Below are 18,607 nucleotides of genomic sequence, written 5' to 3'. Positions count from 1 at the left end.
GAAAGTGTGGTCATCCTTCCTACTGGTGTGTGTGGGGACCTAAGTTCCATCATCAGTACTCCAACTGAACTCTTTGAGTGTTTCTGACTTGGTTTCAAAGCAGTGGTATCATCCCATGGTAGGGAAGCCATGAATCAACAGTGATTCTTTTGCACACATCTCTTAAGCTTTTCCTAACTGTAGAGTTTTTAGTAAAACAACATGACAGTGGAAAGTGTAATCAGATGAAAAGCATTATTACTCCTTAAATATGCAGCTAACACACTTTCCCAGCTGTGAAAGTTGGGACGTGTAAAAGTGATGATGTTGAAAATGATGGAGTAGCTGAATGTATGATTTGTAGATAGGTGTCTCTGGGGTGCTTGTGAAGCACTCTGAGACAGGTATTTATTTTCAGAATTTGAAGTTTATATGTGAATGTTGACAAGAAAAGAAAAAAAGACAAAATAATTTCCCTCTTAGAAAGGAAATTTTTGTGCCACTGTTGTCCTTGTGTTGTCCACGTGTCAGTGTTAGTTTCTCTGCATAAGTTTCTTGTCTTTTTTTCATGATTATTGGCTTTTAGATTTGAGTAAGAATATAAATAGTGAGGGAAGAAGTGTTATTTGTGCTACATTTAGTTGAAAATATGCATTTGGGACTAAACTGAATAGCTGTGCAGCTCCATTTGTTTACCCTTCTTTAGATTCCAAACTTGGAAGTGTTCAAGATAACATTTTTAATCAAAGCCAATTAAGATCAGTGCAACTAGCACAAATCTTACACCTTTGAAAAAACATCTCTGTATGTAACTAAGGATCTCTCAGTGTAGTTGAGCTTCTCCAAGTTAGTGTTTGTTCTCACAGATGGCAAAACTGCGTTCTGGGGATAATACTGCAATAAACATCAGTAGATCTTGTTCATCACTGGGTAAATTGAGACTTAGTTTTTAGTTTCAATTTTAGTCCTCTTTATTGTCATTCCTAAGCAATAAACAGTGGATTTCGTCTGAAATAATTGCATTCTCTCCTGGCATAGAAAAGAAACGTTCTTGCATCAACAGCAAGGAAGATGTCCTTTGCAAGCTGCCTTTTTCTGTTCTTTCACCGCTAGGCTTTTAGCAATGTAGTCAGTCACTTTTTACAGAACAAGGCTGTGTAAAACATTCCGAGTTGTAATACCAGGTATGTGAATGAGGAACTTCCTATCTTATTAAAAGTGAACGAAAAAAGATCTAAGTGATGCAAAGTATTAGAGAATCATGTGCACAGTTTACATTTGTATACTAAAGGCATTTGCTTAAAACAGAGATTCAATTAGGAATCCCACAGTGTTTCTGTAATCTCTTCTGTGATAGACCTGGCTTCCTTGATGTGATTGCAGAAATATGAGCTTACAGGACACTTTGTCCTGTAAATATGAGCAGTCTCAGAATGCTTATTCAGAGGTGGAAATTCTGCCTTACCTGAGAAATGGCGGTGTCACTTTTGAAGGAGGTATAGCTGTTAACTTCTGTGAAAATTGGATCGGAAAAGGTAGAGCTGAGGTTATGGGGTTGTTTCCTGTTGGTTGGGAACATGCCCCGGTGCCCTGGCTGTCCTGTTCTTACTGTTCACGGGTGGAGAGCTGGGGGGAAATACACAGACTTTAAGGAAGAACTGGCGTCTGAAAATCCACCTTTGTGTCTGATGGGCGGGTGGGTGGCGGTGTGGATTTATTTATAAATTTGGGGCTTTATCATGGTTATTTCCAAAACGATTTCTTAGAATAACTTACGGACAGCGCCGCAGTCGCTGGAGGAGGGGGTTTGTGCAACCTGAACGTGTTAGACGTTACCGGGCGTGTTTTCTGTCAGTGCCGTGTTTCTCTGGCGGTGACGAGGGTGGGGCCGGGGAAGGCCCTGACCCTGACCCTGCCCAGGCCTCCCGCCCCTCACAAGGCCCGCCTAGGCCGGGCCCTCCCGCCGAGCTCCGTCTGACGGCTGCCCCCGCCCGTCTGCTCCCAACGCGCTTGCGCGGCGACGCCCGGCCTGGCCCGGCCCTGAGGTGGCGGCGCGGAGCTTCCGCCGCGGGCCTGGGCGATCCCCGAGATGCCGCTGCTGATTAACGGTGAGCGGATCGACCTGGCGCGGCCCACGGGGGACATGATCCGCACTTACCCGCATCTCGAGGTGAGGAGGGGGCGGCCAGAAGGGCCCCGGCGATAGGAACCAGCGGCGGGGTCCTACCCGTCCTACCCGGCGGAGGAGCAGCGGGTAGACGCGGGTCGGGGTGGCCGAGAGCAAACCCGGAGGGACGGGACGGGACGAGCGGCGGAGCGGAGCGGGAGCGGCCCCGCACTGAGGCGATGCCCGCTGAGGCGGCTCGCGCAGGGGCGGCCCGGCCTGTGGGGGCAGGGGGCGATGTAACGCGGCTCTGCACCGCGGTGTTTCCCCCCCTCCTCGATGAAATGACTCGGTTTGACCGAAAATATGTAAAATCAACTGTCCCTGAGGGGGGTGTAACTGTAAATGCCCCGAGGTGGAAAAGCTTGTACGGGGTTGGTGCGTGGGCCGGGCCAGGTTGCCCCTTCATGTGCAAACCGACAAAAAGTGGTGATAAAAGTCACGGTAACTTTTAGGGAAGTACTGACCTCGGTTCCAGCGTGTAGATGTTGTAATCCCAAGGGCGGGCTGTGAGCCAGGAACTGCTGAGCAGAGCTGAGCTGGCTGGGGGGGGTGTTTTCTCATCAGAAAATGCTTTTTTTGTAGAAACTGATTTTTTTGCAGAAAACCGGTGCAAATTTGATAAAACTGTTACGCATTTTTTGAGCCCCAGGATGGAAATTCACGGCCTACCAGCAGGTCTATGACAGAGCACTGCTGTAGTCACAGCCCGGGAAGCTGGGTTTTCCATGCAATAAGCAAGCTGGCAAATAGGGATATTTAGCTAAGTACTAAATATAAATATGCTGGATTTTGGCAGAATAAGGCTGAAACTTTTAAAAGATTTCCTTTCTTGGTTAAACTTCTGATAGCTGCTCTGGTATTGTCCAATGTAATCTTTGCCAAGTTCAATTGCTTTCATTGTACCTTCATTTTATAATCTCTAAAGGAATAAAATTGATTTTGTATGTTTATGGAATGATAGTGTTTAAATTCTCAAAGTTCAAAATATATCATAATTTCTTTCTGACCTGGCTCCCTTTGCTTTTCAGAGGTGATGTTTCTGTCAAGTAATGGATACACCTGAGAATTCAGCCACTGTAGTCTCTGTTATCATTTATCTTTAGGAAAAGGCAAAACAACTTAGAAGTCAGCCCCTCCAGATTGTGGAACCCAAAGGTCTTCTGTATGTCCAGCAGAGAGAATTTGCAGTGACCACACCTAAAGATGGTAGGCATTTTTCCTTCTGCTGAAGCAATGATTGTAGGAGTGGAGTTCTTACAATGTTTCTCTCCTTTAAAATAGGTTCTGTTTCCATTCTTGGATCTGATGATGCAACTACCTGCCACATAGTTGTGCTTCGACACACAGGTACCTTTAAAGAATGTTCAGAACAAAACCTGTACCCCTGAATTAATGAATTAATATTGGTATATGCTGCTTGCTTCATGAGCAGATCCTAAACTTGCTCTTCTGTGGCCAGTGGCAGCTGCAGCCCTTGGCTGTGCTCAGCTGTTTGTGCCTGTAGGGTTTGGTAAAGGCAGAGTTCTTAGAAGGCTCCTTGCTCTTTGCCTGGATTTCTGACATGAGACTGCCCTGGTTGCCTGGTGCTTGTTAAAGGCACTTGTAGCCTTTTAATGAGTTCTGGTGATTTTGTGGTGGGGCACACAAAGGGGTTATTGCCTCATTCAGTCAACCAGTATCTTCTGCTGGAGGCTTCTGTCCTGAGGGAAAGGAAGATGGTGGGTGTAGCTCTTGCTCTACTACAGTAGTGTAAACTGTTACTGATTTCCATCATGGTAGCACGAGAGCCTCCAACAGTGTCATTGTCTTCTCATGTCCTCCTCAGGCAGTGGAGCTACGTGCTTGACACACTGTGATGGCTCAGACACAGAAGCTGAGGTGTCCCTCATCATGAGTTCAGTAAAATCTTTCTCTGACACAACAGGATATGGAAGGTCAGCTCTGCTCTTACTGCTTTTCACAAAGGGTATTGCAGCTTTTAAGGTGGGGAATTTTTATGTGATTATATGGGGTTCAGACAAGGTGACTGAGCCAGAAATCTCCATCAAGAAAGACATGTGAAAACAAGAGTTTTCTGGATGATTTTGAGGGTATTTTTAGCAGTGGTTTAAAGCATGGTTCTGTTCTGAATAGTGTCTCTGTAAAAATACCATTGTGAGGTTGTGTTTACAGTTTCCCAGTTAACATTTGTTTTAGAGGTGTGAAATTTTCTGAGCAACTGGTTTTGGTTTTATGTTCTATTTTTCCTTCAAAACTGTTGAACGTGTAAATTTCTTCTGGGATCTGAGATTCCATCTAAGATTTTTCCAAGTCCCACATTAAAAAAAGGGGGGAGAAAGGACAGCAGAGGGGGAAACAGAATTTAGCAAACAAGGGTTTGGAGGTTTTTGCCCCTGTAGGACAAATACTCAATGAAATCAGAAAATAATGGTCTCTTAGAAGCTCATGATTATTCAGAGCTTGTCTTTACACAGACTCTTCTCAGAGAAGAACCTTGATGTATGGTCCAGAGTGGCTGTGAGGTCACAGGAGCAAAAAGCTTCATGTTTAATTAACCTTTTGTTTCAAACTGAAAGACTGTTACCAAGATGAGTCCAAACCAGAGGTGCTAACCCTTGGAGATACTACAGGGTTAGACAGAGTTGCATGCATTAATGCTTCTTGAAATTTTTTATTTGTTCTGCTTCCTGTGTGATTCCTGAAGTGTTCAGATGGAACTACCATAACTTGCTGTGTAATGCAAATCAACTTGGTGCATGTGGCTGTAACAAGTGAGGATTCTCTAATGATTGCTTTGCAGTCTGGGCTGGGGTTTACTTTGTGAAGTTGTTCACGTTGGGATGTCTTTTTAACTGCTGTTTCCTGTTATTCCATCTCTGTTAGGCTGGAAGTGCACCTAGTTGGAGGTTTCAATGATGATAGGCAGTTATCACAAAAACTTACTAATCAGCTTCTTAGTAAGTTCACGTTTTTTCAACTCTCCTGTCTGAAAAAAAAAATAGTAGTTCTGACTGGATTTGATTAAAGTTTATTTGTAATCTGAGCCTATTGTCACTCAATGGAAAGAAATCTGGATTTACTCTGAAGGCCTTCTGAGGCTCACCTGTGGCCAGTGCAAGGGATGGAAAGTCTAAATTTGGAATTTCTTGCTGGCTTGTATTTTAGTGTAGAAGTGGAGTGCAGTTCAGCTGCTGACATCATCTTGGTCAAGTGTTGTCACTGCCTAAATCTACAGGTGTGGCTGACTTCATAAGTCACCATTGATTTTGTACCTTAATATGATGAGGTACAATTTAACTAGTGTTTGGAATTTTCAGATGAAAGATTTTGTCTGTTTATAAAAGCTATAGTCTAGCTATAATGTAAACGTGTGGTGCTTTACAAGCACATTTAAGTCCCTGCTTAGACCCTGTAAGTGCTCTGGCTCATACTGAGCACTTGTGGAATGTGGAGAGGCCTTGGTCTGCTGGAGCAAGGGCAGCTATCAGTGAGTGTGGGAGGGAGTGAGGTGGCCCAGGGGAGTAAATGAAAGGAAAACAGAACTGGCAAAGGTCCTGGGATGCAGCCTCATGGCTGTCACAACCAGTGATTCCTGTTAGCCCTGTTGGGTGTCATATGACTTGAATGAAGTGGTTTAGTTAACTTTTTTCCTCAACTTTCTGTTTCTCATGGATCACAAGTTAACCATTTGAAACAACAATGCTGTATTGTGATTAGAGCTTTGATAAAGAACATGGAGTTTTTTTCTGGTGTTTGGGATGATAAAACAGCTAATGAAAGACCAAGGTTGGTCACTAAATATGTAACATTTTAGGAAAATACATTTAAATATAAGCTGTTAAAAATACGGTGAACTAAAGCAGAGCTTATGTGGTGCCAGAACTAAAGCAGTGTTGCTAAAAGGAGTAAGTGGCACAACACTTGTTTACCCTGGTTTTGCTCATACAAATGGCTACACTCTGTGAATTACCATCGTGTTTAGTAGCTGTGGCTTTAGTTTTATAAAAGTTAGTTTGAAGCAAATCTGCAAAATGGTGTTTACTCTGTTGCCTTACCTAGGAACAGTGCGTTAGGTCTCTGCCCAGCTATTCTGCAGTGCACAGCACTCGTAATGCCCCCTTGTCTATAAAGAGCACCTGCTTTGCCACCTGTCAGTCTTATACATTGCTGCTATTGTTGCTGTAGGAGCATTCGATCTCCAGCCAGATGATGTTCACTTAGTGACTTTCTGTGTAACAGGTAAGAAAATGGTTCCTTGGTTTTTGAAGTATCTTTAGCCACTGGAATCGAAGCACGGGGGTCTTTTCACACACAGCTTTTGTATCTGTCCTGTAAGAAAGAACAGTCTAAGTCCTCTGTAACAATCTGTAATTTTTAGTTCTGTGCTGGCAGTGCATGTGGTGATGTCAAATAGAAAATACAGCAAGGATTCTCTCCTTACCACGTGCTGCTAACGTGCAGCTAATGATAGTAGAACCACCTGTGATGGTTACCAGATTATTTTGCCACCTTTGTCCTGTGGAAGGACTGTACCTGTGGATCTTAAGAGGCAATTGACAAAGGCACGTAGAGACCTCTGACCTGCCTCCCTGCAAGTTTGAATGAATTCCAAAACTTAGTTATAGTGTGTGATGTCATATAAAGAAATAATTTCCTTTTTCTCATACCACATTCAAGTTTATTTCCACCATCTATACATTTCAGTGCTGTTGGTGGCTTACATCTTTGAGACTTGGCATCACAGCAGTTCAGCATCGTGTGTTTCTTTCCCTACAAGCTGCCTGTGCAGAAGGTGGAGCTGGCCATACTATTAAGAGACAACATTCAATTCCAGGCCCCAAGTGGATTGTTTCTGGCTGTATCTCCCTTTCCCTGGCTCTTTTAGGCTCCCTTGGTATATTTCTGTCTTCATGCAACATTAGATCTGTACTTCTTTTATAATATATAACTAAGTGAATGCTGCTAAGAAGAAGAATCCAAAGCCCTACAAGTTTGACTTTATTTTTCCTTACAGAACTAAATGACAGAGAAGAAAAGGATATTCACTTTCCAATCATTTATGGAATAGGTGAGTTGAGTTAGAATTCAGTGTGTTTTTTGTAACTGGATTTATTTTAAGATTCTAGTAGTCAATGGGCTGCTTTTAATGACTAGGTCAAGCCTGTCCAAAAGTTAAGTGCTGCTGTTAGAGGCAGAGGTAGAAACAGAAGCTTTTTTCTGGTACCACAGTTGTACAGATATGTAAGTGGCTGTGTACAAATGCAAGCAGATTCTGTTTTGTTTAACTGTACTTATAATTTTGGCCAGTATCAGGCTACTATACTAGCCCCTGGAGTTATTCAACCTTCTTTTCGTATCTCATTCTGTGTTTTTTTATTTAGTTTGTGTCTCTAAAGTGTTCTTCTGAAATGCTGTCAAAGCAGCATCAAAATAAGTAGAAATCAGCTATTACAGGTTAAGGGGTCTGTGGTACTGAGAAATACTGTAGTAGCATGTGTTAGGTTAACAAAGTCATGATGAGGATACTGTCATTTTAAACAAGTGTTTTGTAAGAATTGTTTCTCTGTTTATATTCTTTCCTACCAGCTGTAAATGTTAAAACAGCAGAGATCTTCCCTGCAACCTTCCCAGAAAAAGGTCCAGATGAGGATTTGCGTTCAGCCCACGTTTTAACAGGAGCAACAGTGAGTAAAAATAACAGGGCAAGAAAGGGTGTTTTTGCTGGGAGACCAGATAGTGGCAAGGAAATGTGAAAAGGTTGAGGAAAACAAATACTTTGCAAGTGTTCTATCAGCGTAACAAAATAACTGAGAAAGATGGAAGAGTGAAGGCCAAGGATATGGGTGGAGATCAAACTACTGCTGAGCTTCCAGCTGCCAGGGTGCCCCTTGTCTTGGATGTGCATCTTTCATGTGCTGTTATGACAATCCTTGCAGCTTTCAGCTGGGTGACTTATGTAAAGAGATTCAGGTCATGGGCATAATCCCAGCAGTATCTTTCAGTTCTGGGTTTGTTGTTAGTTTAACATCCTGTTTGTCAGAATAACTGGTTAATCTTTATGCAGTAGGAATGCAGTGGGGCTGAGCTGGGAGGCAGCTGCAGCTCAAGGTACTCAGTGAATTTGCTCTCTTTCATCTGTGAAGCACCATTTCAGTCTTAAGGCTCCCTGTGTTGTTGCAGCTGACAAACATCTATGATCCAAAGATGGAACAACTACACATTGGACCCTATTTCTGGAGACCTTTCCCACATGTGGATTTCTGGTTGGAACAAGATGATAAACAAATTCTACAGGTAACTGAAATTGACTTGGTTGGGTTTTTTTTATGGTCTGTCAAAACATTTCCCAGTGTACTGCTGGGGAAGATGGGAAATAATTTTATTAAAAGGCAGAATAATTGAGAATTTTATACTCTGAATGTCAAGCAGCTATTGCTACCATTTTCTTTTTCAGAATCTTTCCACATCGCCCCTGGCTGAACCACCCCACTTTGTTTCCCACATTAGATCTACATTAACATTTTTAAAAGAACATCCATTTCCATCTCACTCACTGTTTCCTGACAGGAAACCTCGCATCTACAAAAAAAATCAAGAAGGGTTGTGGGAACAGGTTTGTTCTGACAAGCTCTAACCTGGAACTGAACACCTCAACTGCTTTAGGGAATTGTAGGCATGCAAGGAGTGCAATCTGTTGCAAAAAGCATACTGCTGGTATACAAATACTATTGTTCCTGTACTTTTCAAAATAAAATATTTTGACAGAAGTAATTTGTTTTTTCTGCATTACTTACATAGGATTCAGTGCTACTTCGAAGTAAGATTTTGGCTCTTATTTTCTGTTGCTCTACTTCAGTAATTCGAATGCACAGGTAAAGAGTAGGAGCAGTGCTGAGAGACTGAGAGGAAGTCAGTGCCCTGGTGTGTATTTTGGAAAATTATTTTCCACAGGAAGTGAAAGCAAGTGCACATGATAAAAGCTTACTGAAAATAGGGAAGCATCCTTCAACAATTACTTAATTCAAGAATAATAATTTGAAGAATCTTTAATGAAACATTCAGATAGTATCCTAAGAATGAAGCTCATTCCAACAAAACTACTGGTTTAACACTTCCAAATATAAAAACATTAAAAATTAATCTTTCTGGTGATAATTTTATCACCAACAAATTATTCTTATTAACATACTTCATTGCACCAAAGAAACCAATAAGGAAGACTAGTTAACTTAACTGGTTTTGCACTTTAGAAAAATTGCACTCTGATTTACATAAATAACCCCAACAGCAAAATTAACCTTGTTCATGGCATCCCAGCCCCCAAAAATCTAGAAGCTGAAAGTCAAATCAGGTGATAGTACAATTAAAAACCCCCAAATTTTTCAGATTATCAAAGTAAGTCCTGCTGCCACCAGAGCCACTAATGATGTTAATTTCTATCTTTTAGTGGGAGAAAAACAACCCAAGCAAAAAACATAAAGCAAATTACAGTATTTGTATCCTATAGAGCTGGAATGGTTTCCCCCAGCATAAGCTACCTTTGGGAAAGCAAGCTTTTCTAAAAGATCTCCTTTCCACAAGAAGCTCTGAAAATCTGCAGCAAAGTGATTTAAGAAAACTGGGGGGGACAGACAGACACCTAAACCTTAACTTTTGATTGATCCAAAGCTTTGCATGTGCATTAAGTAGTCCCAGACACTAGGAAGTTGTGCTGTAGTGTAAATAACCCATGTCATTTCTTTGTACAATTCCTACCATAGGTAAGTTACTGGTATTCAAAAAAAAAAAAAGTGTTGCAACCATCACAAATGTATTGCTTTTTCAAACTGTTCTACAACTATGGGTAAAAATATGCAACAGAAGGGGACTCCACTACATGTGTTTGATAGCATTTGGTTTATAAACAGCGTGCAAAGGAAAGTAACAGTGTGTTGGTGATTCTTACCAGTGGCAGAAGCAAGAAGCCGTTCAGGCATGCAGAGGCACTGCTTCATTCTAAAAGGCATAAAACTTGTTAACTCAGTCCCCACTGTACCAAGGGTCTCAGCTGAATGGATCAGGTCATAACAACACCAGAAAAACAATGGTTGATGGCAAAACACTACCCAGTGACTCCTATGTACACAGTGCTCACCCCACCACAGCTGCTTAGCAATGTTCCATGTTAAGGGTGAAAAAAAAGAAGCAAAGCCCAGATAGTGTAACTGCAGTACAGGGCTTGCAGGAGAGGCTAAAATACTAAAAAGGTGAACAGTTGGCAGCTGAATATTTTTTAAAGTGTATTAACATAAAATGAGATAATTTTACAATTATTGGGTGCAGCTGTATTCTTAGTCTTGTGTATGGCTGATTGGTTAATTAGCAAATATGCTTAGATTCCTACAGGAAGGATAACTGCCAATTGTTTTTACAAGTGCTGATGAGCAGTTACTAAATTTCACTAGTACTTTGGTGACACCCAACACGTAGAGGATTAAAGCAACTGTAACAAGGGTAAGGGGCAAGACAAATCTGTCCCTTGGGGGGAATGTATATTTGTGCAAAATCCCAGTTAATAAGTTACAGTAGTTATTACTGTACTAGTGTGTGGCACTGTTCACATTTTAAATGCATCATTAATGCCCTGCCTCCCTGGGCATGGGGCTCCTCTGCAAAGTCTGGAATCCACAGTCTGGATTTTATCTTTGACTTTCTTGTTGCTCTACCTTTGTGCAGTCATTTGGTGATTTGTCACTTTGAATATCCTCAGTGTCCGTCTTTGTTGCCTGTGCCACCTCCTTCTGCTCCTCTGTTTTTTCTGTCTCCAAAGGTCTTTGCTCTTGGCCAGGGGATAGAGCTGGGGGCCTCTGGTCCATCTTCTCCAGGTCATCACAGTGGCTGACTGAACTGGTCTCACTGAATGCATCAGAACTTCTCAGAGACCTTTTAAAAATTTTCTGACCTGCCAAGTGTTTAATAATGTATTGAAGGCAGCAAATTCAAGATGTGGTATGCACAAGTTACATTTCAAAGAAACTACCTGAACTTTACAACCACAAAAAAAAAAAAAAAAGATTTTATTTGGTTTCTACCTTGAACCCTAAGCAGTTACAGCTATGTATGCAAGGCATCAGCAACTTATTTTATGCTGTGTAAGAAGAGACTTAAAATTCAGCTGAAAAACAAACCATCCACATGCACAGTGAGGTGATTCTAGGGTAAGAACTTGCACTGAGAATCAGAGGGTGGAAGCTAACCAGCCCAAAAGGTGAGTTAAGACCATGCTTTTCCTATCAGTCAAATCAACATTAACTGCTAATGTAACCTCACAGAGAGTGCCACTGATTTACTAGATCTCCACCTTAGAATGACCTTGTCCACAAAATGTTAGGCAGCAACAAAAATGCAGTTATTGAGCTACATGATGTATTTATTTCAGTTAAAACTTTTGACTTGTTTACCTGCCCCTTTTTAAAAGTCAATAACCCCGTAATATTCCAAATTCATAAGGAGCTGCTAGTTAATGGGTAACAACTTCTGTAGTCCCAGGAAGAAATTACTGGGGAAAAAGACAGATGGGGCTGGTGTTCCTGCCATGTTTAAATGAAGGTTTTTAAGGCACCAGAAGATGAGCTCTAGTTGCGGATATTGCTAAAGATGGTAAGTTGTGGGTACTCCTGTGTCAAGCAACTCATGTGTTTTAGCAAATTTTAGAAAAAAACCCTGAGATGTAGAAACTTACCAGGAAGTCTTTGCTTTGCTAGACTGGCAGTAGGAGTTGGTGGTGGAGTAGTGCCTGTTCCTTGGGCTTTTGACACATACGTGGATTCTGTGGATTCTAGAGAGCCTGCATGTTAAAAGAAAAAAGGCTGAATAAAGCACAAGCTAGGCAAGTTTTCTTTTAAACTGTATTTATAAAACGCGTGATAATCCTATTTTTACTGCACATTTCTGAAAGTCTGACTTGAAACTACTACTTGATAATTTCTGAGTACCTGGGGATACAAGTGCTGAGACTTAAAAAGATGAATAGGACGTTTCCCCTCATGCTCACTTCACAATGCTGCTACACCCTGTTGTACTTCTCTCCTTTTCCACTGGGCACTCAACATACAGCAGCACTTGTAAGAGGTTTCTAGCTAAGAGGTAAGTATGCCCAAGGCAGTCTTGCTTCTCTCTGCTGTAAAAATCTTCCAGTTGGTGCATCAAGAACCAAAAAGGAAGATCCCAAATACAGCAGAAAGCTTTTCTCACTGTTCACAGAGACAGAACAGCTGAGCTGTGCCAGGCCCAGCACTTTGCCAAGCTCGGGAATATTCTTAAGGCTGCTACAAATTTGTACAGAGAAAATTCTCAGACTGTAACTTCAGAATGGCTTCTGCTAGTACATCAGGCTTCCTGTTGTAGCCAGTTCTTGTCACACAAATTAAAAATGGGTGAAGTACCATTTTTTTACATTGTTCCAGTCCATTTCTTCCAGTCTGCCACACAGCTATGTTCATGCCAGTCCTCAGCTAGTTTGTCAGACACTGCATTCATAGCATGCAAACCAGCACTTTATCAGTGCGGCAAGAGCCAGGTGATAGCTCAAACCAGGGTTTCAGACAGACATCAAGTTCCAGCAGCTCAGACACCAGTTTGCAAGCACAAGGAAGGAGGACACATGCATATACATGGGGAAGCAATGTTCTAAGACCTGTGGTACTCTGCTGGCTTATATATCCTTATCAACACAGCATAAATGTCAAGCTTTTGCAGCATATGTAACAAAAAAAAAAAAAAAATCACAGAAATTAGTCCTCTATTAATAGATACTAGTGACTAATACAGCTTTTTTAATGTGACTCAACATGCAAGAACAAAAGGTAAACTGCAAGAAAGGTTAGAAGATTGTCTTGGTGTTACAGAAATAGTGAAGAGTATGTTCTGTTACACCCTACGGGTGGATTTTGTCACTCATGATCAAATTAGCACAAGAAAGTGTTGCAATTTTAGTATAAAGTTGGAAAGTTCTAACAACATGACATGGCTGCAGATTCACTGAGTCCTACCTGCTGTTAAATTAAATGTTCTTCCCTTTGGTGAGGCTTGGAATGGAGAAAACCAGTTCAGCACGGAGCCTACTACAGGAATTTGTCGGAGCAGTCCCTGCAAAGTACAATCAGGCACTGGCTGGTGAGTAAACTACCCATGTTGTGGCTTATCAGTTCCAGTTACCTAGACAGATAACTCATGTTTATAGCCTTACCTCCTCCAGAAGTCGTTCTTCATTTGCTTTCTGAAGCTGAAGTTGTGCTTCCTGTATCCCTTTTCTAACAACTTCTGTCATGTTTTCCAACAGCTAATAAAAAAACCACATATTATTATATATATTATTTGCACTTGAAACAGTCTTTTCAGTTCAGGTTTTGAAGATATAAACATGGTAGTCAGATACTTTTCTAATTTAAGACCATATATGACAGTCACTGCTTCCTTATGATTGTAAATTAAAGAGTGAAGGCTGACTGCAGAATTTTTAAGACAGACCCAGAGGACAGAATGTAATTTTAAACAGAAATGGTCCATCTTTTTCCATTACTTACAGATAAGCCTGTGACCCAGATTCTTCAAAGACCTTCTTAGTAGCACAAAAGCATTTGTCATATGCTGAATCTGAGAAGAATTTTTAGGTTTGAGTAGATTTGGATTTCTGCAAGTGCCCAGAACTTAACACCAGCCTCACAGTCAGTCAAACCAGTATGTGCCAGTCTAGCTACTGGTTCAGCTTTGGTTTTCAAATCTATATACAACTACCAATCTGAGCCCTGTGGTATCAATGATGCATCAATGATGTTTCACACTGCAAAGGACAAGCAGCTGCCTGTAAAGGTAATAAATGAGCAAAGCCCAGAGATAAAAGTCACATTTTTGTCATGTGCAAGGCAAATGCCAATTTCCCTAACTTAATATGGGGTTTAATATTGTGCAAGGCCCAGATGACAGGCACTTCCTCCAAAATGCCAAATAATTGGATTACAAAAAAGGAAGCTGCTCCTTTTCTGTAGGGGAGGGGCAAGTCGGGAATTTACCACCAAGCTAAATATCTTTATCTTTGTCTTATCTTTAACAATCTGAATCCCACCACCTGGTAGCAGTGATGAGAAACACCAGCTCACAGTCAGCCTCCACCTTACTCCTGTTTCTGGGTTTGGGTTTTGTTGGGTTTTTTTGACAGCTGAAATTTTAGGGATAGAATGAGCCTATTTCCATACTACTCAAGTTTTTTTCATTGAACTATTGAACACAGGATCATGAACAGAAATGAGGACATCCTTAGAATATCATAATTCTGTCACAGTACTTACGAGAACACAGATTATTCTATAGTAATTAACATGGTTTGTTGTGAGCAAATACAATTTTTACTTCTACAAAGAACAAAACCATGTCCTGAAGCCAAATATGGAAGGGGGAAAAAAAGGTTCTGAAATGCTCCAAGATTTTTTAATACATACTCTTGAATTTTCTTCAATTTCTCTGCCTGTTGCTGCAATAGTTTCAACTAACTCAGACACATCCACATCCTCAGTTACCATGCCAATGTAAACACAGTTCTTCTGCCCTCCAAATTCTGGACCTGTGAGCAGAAGGAGAATAAAGTCTTTGTGATGTACAAAAATGCATTTTCACAACAGGTGCAATAATCATTTTTGTTAATCTGGAAATCCTAATACACATTCTTCAGTCATTAAGGGCAGTATCTGCATAGGTATAAATTATGCAGACTGACAAAGCTCAGCCCTGTGGGTTTTTAAAAAGAGGAAGATGTTTTCAAAAACAACATCTGAACAAGAAAAACAAATGGATATTTTATACAGTCAAGGGTTAGTATAATAAATATCAGTTGCTGAATATGCTTCAAACTCATTACTTTCTGCCATTTACAGATTACTTGGTTCCACAATTCTAGGGCACTTCATTTTTGAAAGCTGATTAGAAAAAGGCCAGAGCTCCAAGTAGACAAATTAATATTATTTCAGCTATAACGTGGCACTATGTAAACATGAAAGTGCTGCCAAGTATCAAACTCATCTGAAGCTTTTAATCTACCTACAGAAAGCAGTGAACTGGTCAGTGGGTTTTGAATGAGATCTGTGTTTCACTAGGTATGGCACTGAGAAGGCTCAGATGACAAAGAGGAACACTGCAGCTTTTATTCTTTCTGATGAGGAAATGCTTTTTGGTCTGGTTGCTGAGTATTTGCCAAACAAAGCAGAGGTGAGGAGGAAATGAAGTTGCAGATGCTGTTTCAACAATGAACATACATGCAGCAGTGTAACTTTGCATTGTACTGACCTATGTATGAATGACCTATTGAACTGTTGGAACACAGCCTCTGAAGTTACTATGGGCTTGAACAGAAGTTTTTTAAATAGTAGAGTTACCCAGAGAAAAAGTGAGATCTGACTCCAGTTCATTTAGTTTTTTCAGAAGTTCTGTATTGATTTTTTCCAGTTCTTTTTCTTGTTTGTCATCATTCTTCCCATCACTGTGATAGTTGTACCTTCAAACAAGCCAGAAGATAATAATTTCATTTTACAATATATACAAAAATATTGACATTTAGCATATTTCTATAAACCTCTATTTTATGAACAATAACCCTCAAATTATTACATCTTAGATTAACAAGTTTATTGGCATTTGTCATCAGAGATTTTGATTGGGGCAAGGTGGCTGCTGCAAGCTTAATTGAACACAACACATTTCTAGGTAATATATTGATTATATTTCAACTGCTTTGACCATACAGAATCCTTCCTAGCAGACAGTATCAGAGGATCCAGACAGACACCTGAAGGGTTTTATTCAGTATATGAGTGAACCCCCTTATAGACAAAAATCTATTACAGAGTAGGATGTACTTGCATATTACATGTCCATCCATCACATCCACACACTGGATCCACAACAGTATTAGAACTGTTGTCCTAATTTTTCTGGAAAGGCTCTTCAGCTTTTCTTAAAAGATCTCAAAGCAACTAATATTAAATAAGTATTTTTTTAAAAAGTACTCAAAAGCCTCAACTTTGTGTCAAGCCAGATCCTAATCAGCAAACAACACATAAAAATCACCACTAGAGAGATCACATATTTCTTTCCATTAATGCACAGTCTATGCAAATATATAGTGAAGAAAATACAGAAATATTTACCTTACAACACCTAAGCCTGGCCAGCTGAGATCTTCAATATACAACAGGCCTACTGTTCTTCTCACTTCTTGCTCAAATTCCTCTCTCATTTGCAGTGTACTTGTCAATACTGGTATCTTCATTTTTAAGCAGTCTACTAACTGATCAACATCTTGTATTTCAGTTCCTAAAACTAAAGACCTGATGTGTTAAGTGTGTGATAAAAGTGAACAGACACACACATAAATGTCTGAATTAAGTTAGTAATCTCTAAGGAAGCAGCTCTAAGTTAATCATAAATACAATTTACAGATATTATTGAAATATCTTGACCCATATAATAGTGGTTTTTCTTCAGTTATCTATCCACTGGTGTATCAAAATGGAGCAAGCTAAAAATTTCATAAAAATAAGCTAATTAAAAAGGATTTTCTAATGTTACTAGTATGGACAATTCCCTTAACATAAATAGCTAGCATCAGAAAAAATTCCTCTTCCCATAGCAAAACAGACAATGAAAAAATGAAAAAAACAAAACAAAACATCAGGATCCTCTCATGCCAGTGTTAGGTGTTTTGATAGCCTAAGCTGTTCACTTCACACAAGCTAAAAGGAGATCCCATGCATCACCCTGAGCTCCTGGCAAATTGCTCTGTGAATCTGCTGAGTCTAAATGAAGTGTGGATATGGTGCTGGCTTAAACATGAAGTTTAAGAAATTTTCTAAAACACAGATTTAAGGTTTTTTCACCTCCTATGTCAGTAATTATAGAAAAACCTCGGGGTTTAAAAGCAACTATTCCAGTTAAGTAACTATATTTTGACCACAAGCACCATTTAAATGTTAAAACACATGTATAGAAAGGTCTAGCATCATCTTTATCTGAAACAGCTGAGAGATGGAAAGGCGACAATGATTTATCCTTCCTACTTTTTTTATAGCTGTCAGAAACAAATTGCTTCTCCCCTTGCTTTTCCTAATGAATGATCAGTCATTCTCTGCAGACAGAGAGAGGCAATGTCACATACAACAGCTGAGCTACCTCTAATACACCTCTTGCCAAAGCAGAACAGAATGATAAAGCCAGTATCATTTGGTTTGGTTTACAAAAGCTACCCTCACCACAGGAAAATATACTGAAGAGTTTCTGCTAGGGGATTTGTTCTACAATTCTATAGCACATCCCAGTTTGTAACAAGTGAGTGAATTAAGTATTTGTTACCTGCAGAAGTCATCAGTGGGCTAAAACGGACACACGTGCCTTCATCTTCCAGTTCTACCACATCAACTCCACTGGCAGGAACAAGCTGTGCCAGCTGCTCTCCCAGCTGGAGGGAGAAGCCACAGTCAGAGAAAAGCACAGAGCATCACCCCCTGCAGTTGCTTCCTCAGGCTCATGACTATCTAGCTACTAGGAATCTGGAGGAGAAAGACTGCAGATTCATCAACACACAGACATTGTCAATGAAGTATCCAGCTGATTACAGAGTTCAAAACTTTTCACATATTCCCACAAGACCGAGGACAAAAATCCACTACCAAAAGCTTAATATGCAGTAATAATTTCAGTCATGATTACATGTAAAATAATTAGAAATGTAAAAGCGATTTTGCAGTTTTGCTTCAGAGCAAAAGTCACCTTTTTAATCCAGTGTCCACTAGACTTGAAAAAGTTATCAGTCTACCAAAGGTTGATAAACCTCTGGAAGCACTCCAGTGACACATTTTTCCTTAAGAGAAAAGGCATCCATTCTTACCCACTGATTGAAAGTGTCATAAATGTGTCTTTCGTTGCTTATTATGGGATGCTGAATAGTTGAGGCCTGTGCAGCATGTGAGGTTTGATCTGAATCCAAAGATACAAGAATCACAGAAGTGGATTTTTATTTACTTAATTAAACAAAAGGCAACCTAAATTTTAGACAAAAGACAACTGTATTTCCTAAATAATGTAATATATCTGCATGATGTACTGGACCTCAAGCATACTAACAGAGATTTTTATTTTTTTGTAAGCTATGTTGAACACGACAAACACTAGAAAGTTAAGAGCTGAATATATTCATTTTAAAAACAACTAATAAAATACTTCTCTCAGTTTTGTGGTTCAAATGCCCCAATGGAAAGAAAACCAGTATTTTCACAAAACAAAATCCCATCACAGCAGCCTGCAATATTTGGTGCACCCAGCTCCCTTTTTAATCAAGTTTTAATTATTATTTTCCATGTTAATTATAGTAAGGATTTAAAGGTCTGTTACATACATAAACATGCAAAAATGACCAAGCATTTCATATGCTTACAA

At 40.1% G+C, this 18,607-nt stretch overlaps 2 protein-coding genes across 10 annotated transcripts in view; one reads left to right on the top strand and one right to left on the bottom strand.

Moving 5' to 3' along the window:
- Positions 1-1,950: 1,950 nt before the first annotated feature.
- Positions 1,951-8,913, top strand: NTAN1 (N-terminal asparagine amidase). 4 transcript variants are annotated; one of them, XM_071760831.1, is made up of 10 exons: positions 1,953-2,149; positions 3,250-3,352; positions 3,428-3,493; positions 3,972-4,080; positions 5,030-5,103; positions 6,332-6,385; positions 7,161-7,214; positions 7,733-7,830; positions 8,327-8,440; positions 8,601-8,913. In XM_071760831.1, exons 1-10 carry the CDS (start codon positions 2,069-2,071, stop codon positions 8,778-8,780), a joined length of 933 nt encoding a protein of 310 aa, XP_071616932.1. In that variant the 5' UTR covers positions 1,953-2,068; the 3' UTR covers positions 8,781-8,913. The 4 variants fall into 4 exon arrangements, with proteins under 4 accessions (XP_071616933.1, XP_071616934.1, XP_071616932.1 ...); XM_071760834.1 differs by having other exon boundaries at positions 1,992-2,149; positions 3,175-3,352; XM_071760832.1 differs by lacking the exon at positions 6,332-6,385 and having other exon boundaries at positions 1,951-2,149.
- PDXDC1 (pyridoxal dependent decarboxylase domain containing 1) overlaps positions 4,687-18,607 on the bottom strand; it is a 59,440-nt gene continuing 45,519 nt past the window's right edge. Inside the window, exons 15-26 of one of the 6 annotated variants that reach the window (XR_011729264.1) lie at positions 18,060-18,148; positions 17,525-17,630; positions 16,324-16,495; positions 15,553-15,671; positions 14,623-14,744; positions 13,374-13,466; positions 13,177-13,273; positions 11,868-11,972; positions 10,852-11,087; positions 10,092-10,141; positions 8,941-9,064; positions 4,687-6,475 (exon numbers count right to left, since the gene is read on the bottom strand). Coding sequence is in view for 5 of the 6 variants with exons in the window: in XM_071760826.1 (XP_071616927.1) it covers positions 10,115-10,141; positions 10,852-11,087; positions 11,868-11,972; positions 13,177-13,273; positions 13,374-13,466; positions 14,623-14,744; positions 15,553-15,671; positions 16,324-16,495; positions 17,525-17,630; positions 18,060-18,148 (1,166 nt within the window). In the remaining variant the exon portion in view is untranslated. Of the gene's footprint in view, positions 6,476-8,508; positions 9,065-9,176; positions 11,088-11,867; positions 11,973-13,176; positions 13,274-13,373; positions 13,467-14,622; positions 14,745-15,552; positions 15,672-16,323; positions 16,496-17,524; positions 17,631-18,059; positions 18,149-18,607 lie in introns of those variants that run through there. The other 5 variants (XM_071760826.1, XM_071760828.1, XM_071760829.1 and 2 more) reach the window with 5 other exon arrangements.

This window comes from Heliangelus exortis, chromosome 17, assembly GCF_036169615.1.
Source record: "Heliangelus exortis chromosome 17, bHelExo1.hap1, whole genome shotgun sequence".
Lineage (NCBI taxonomy): Eukaryota > Metazoa > Chordata > Aves > Apodiformes > Trochilidae > Heliangelus > Heliangelus exortis.
The sequence above is the reverse complement of the archived record's forward strand: the minus strand, read 5'-3'. Positions and strand labels throughout refer to the sequence as shown.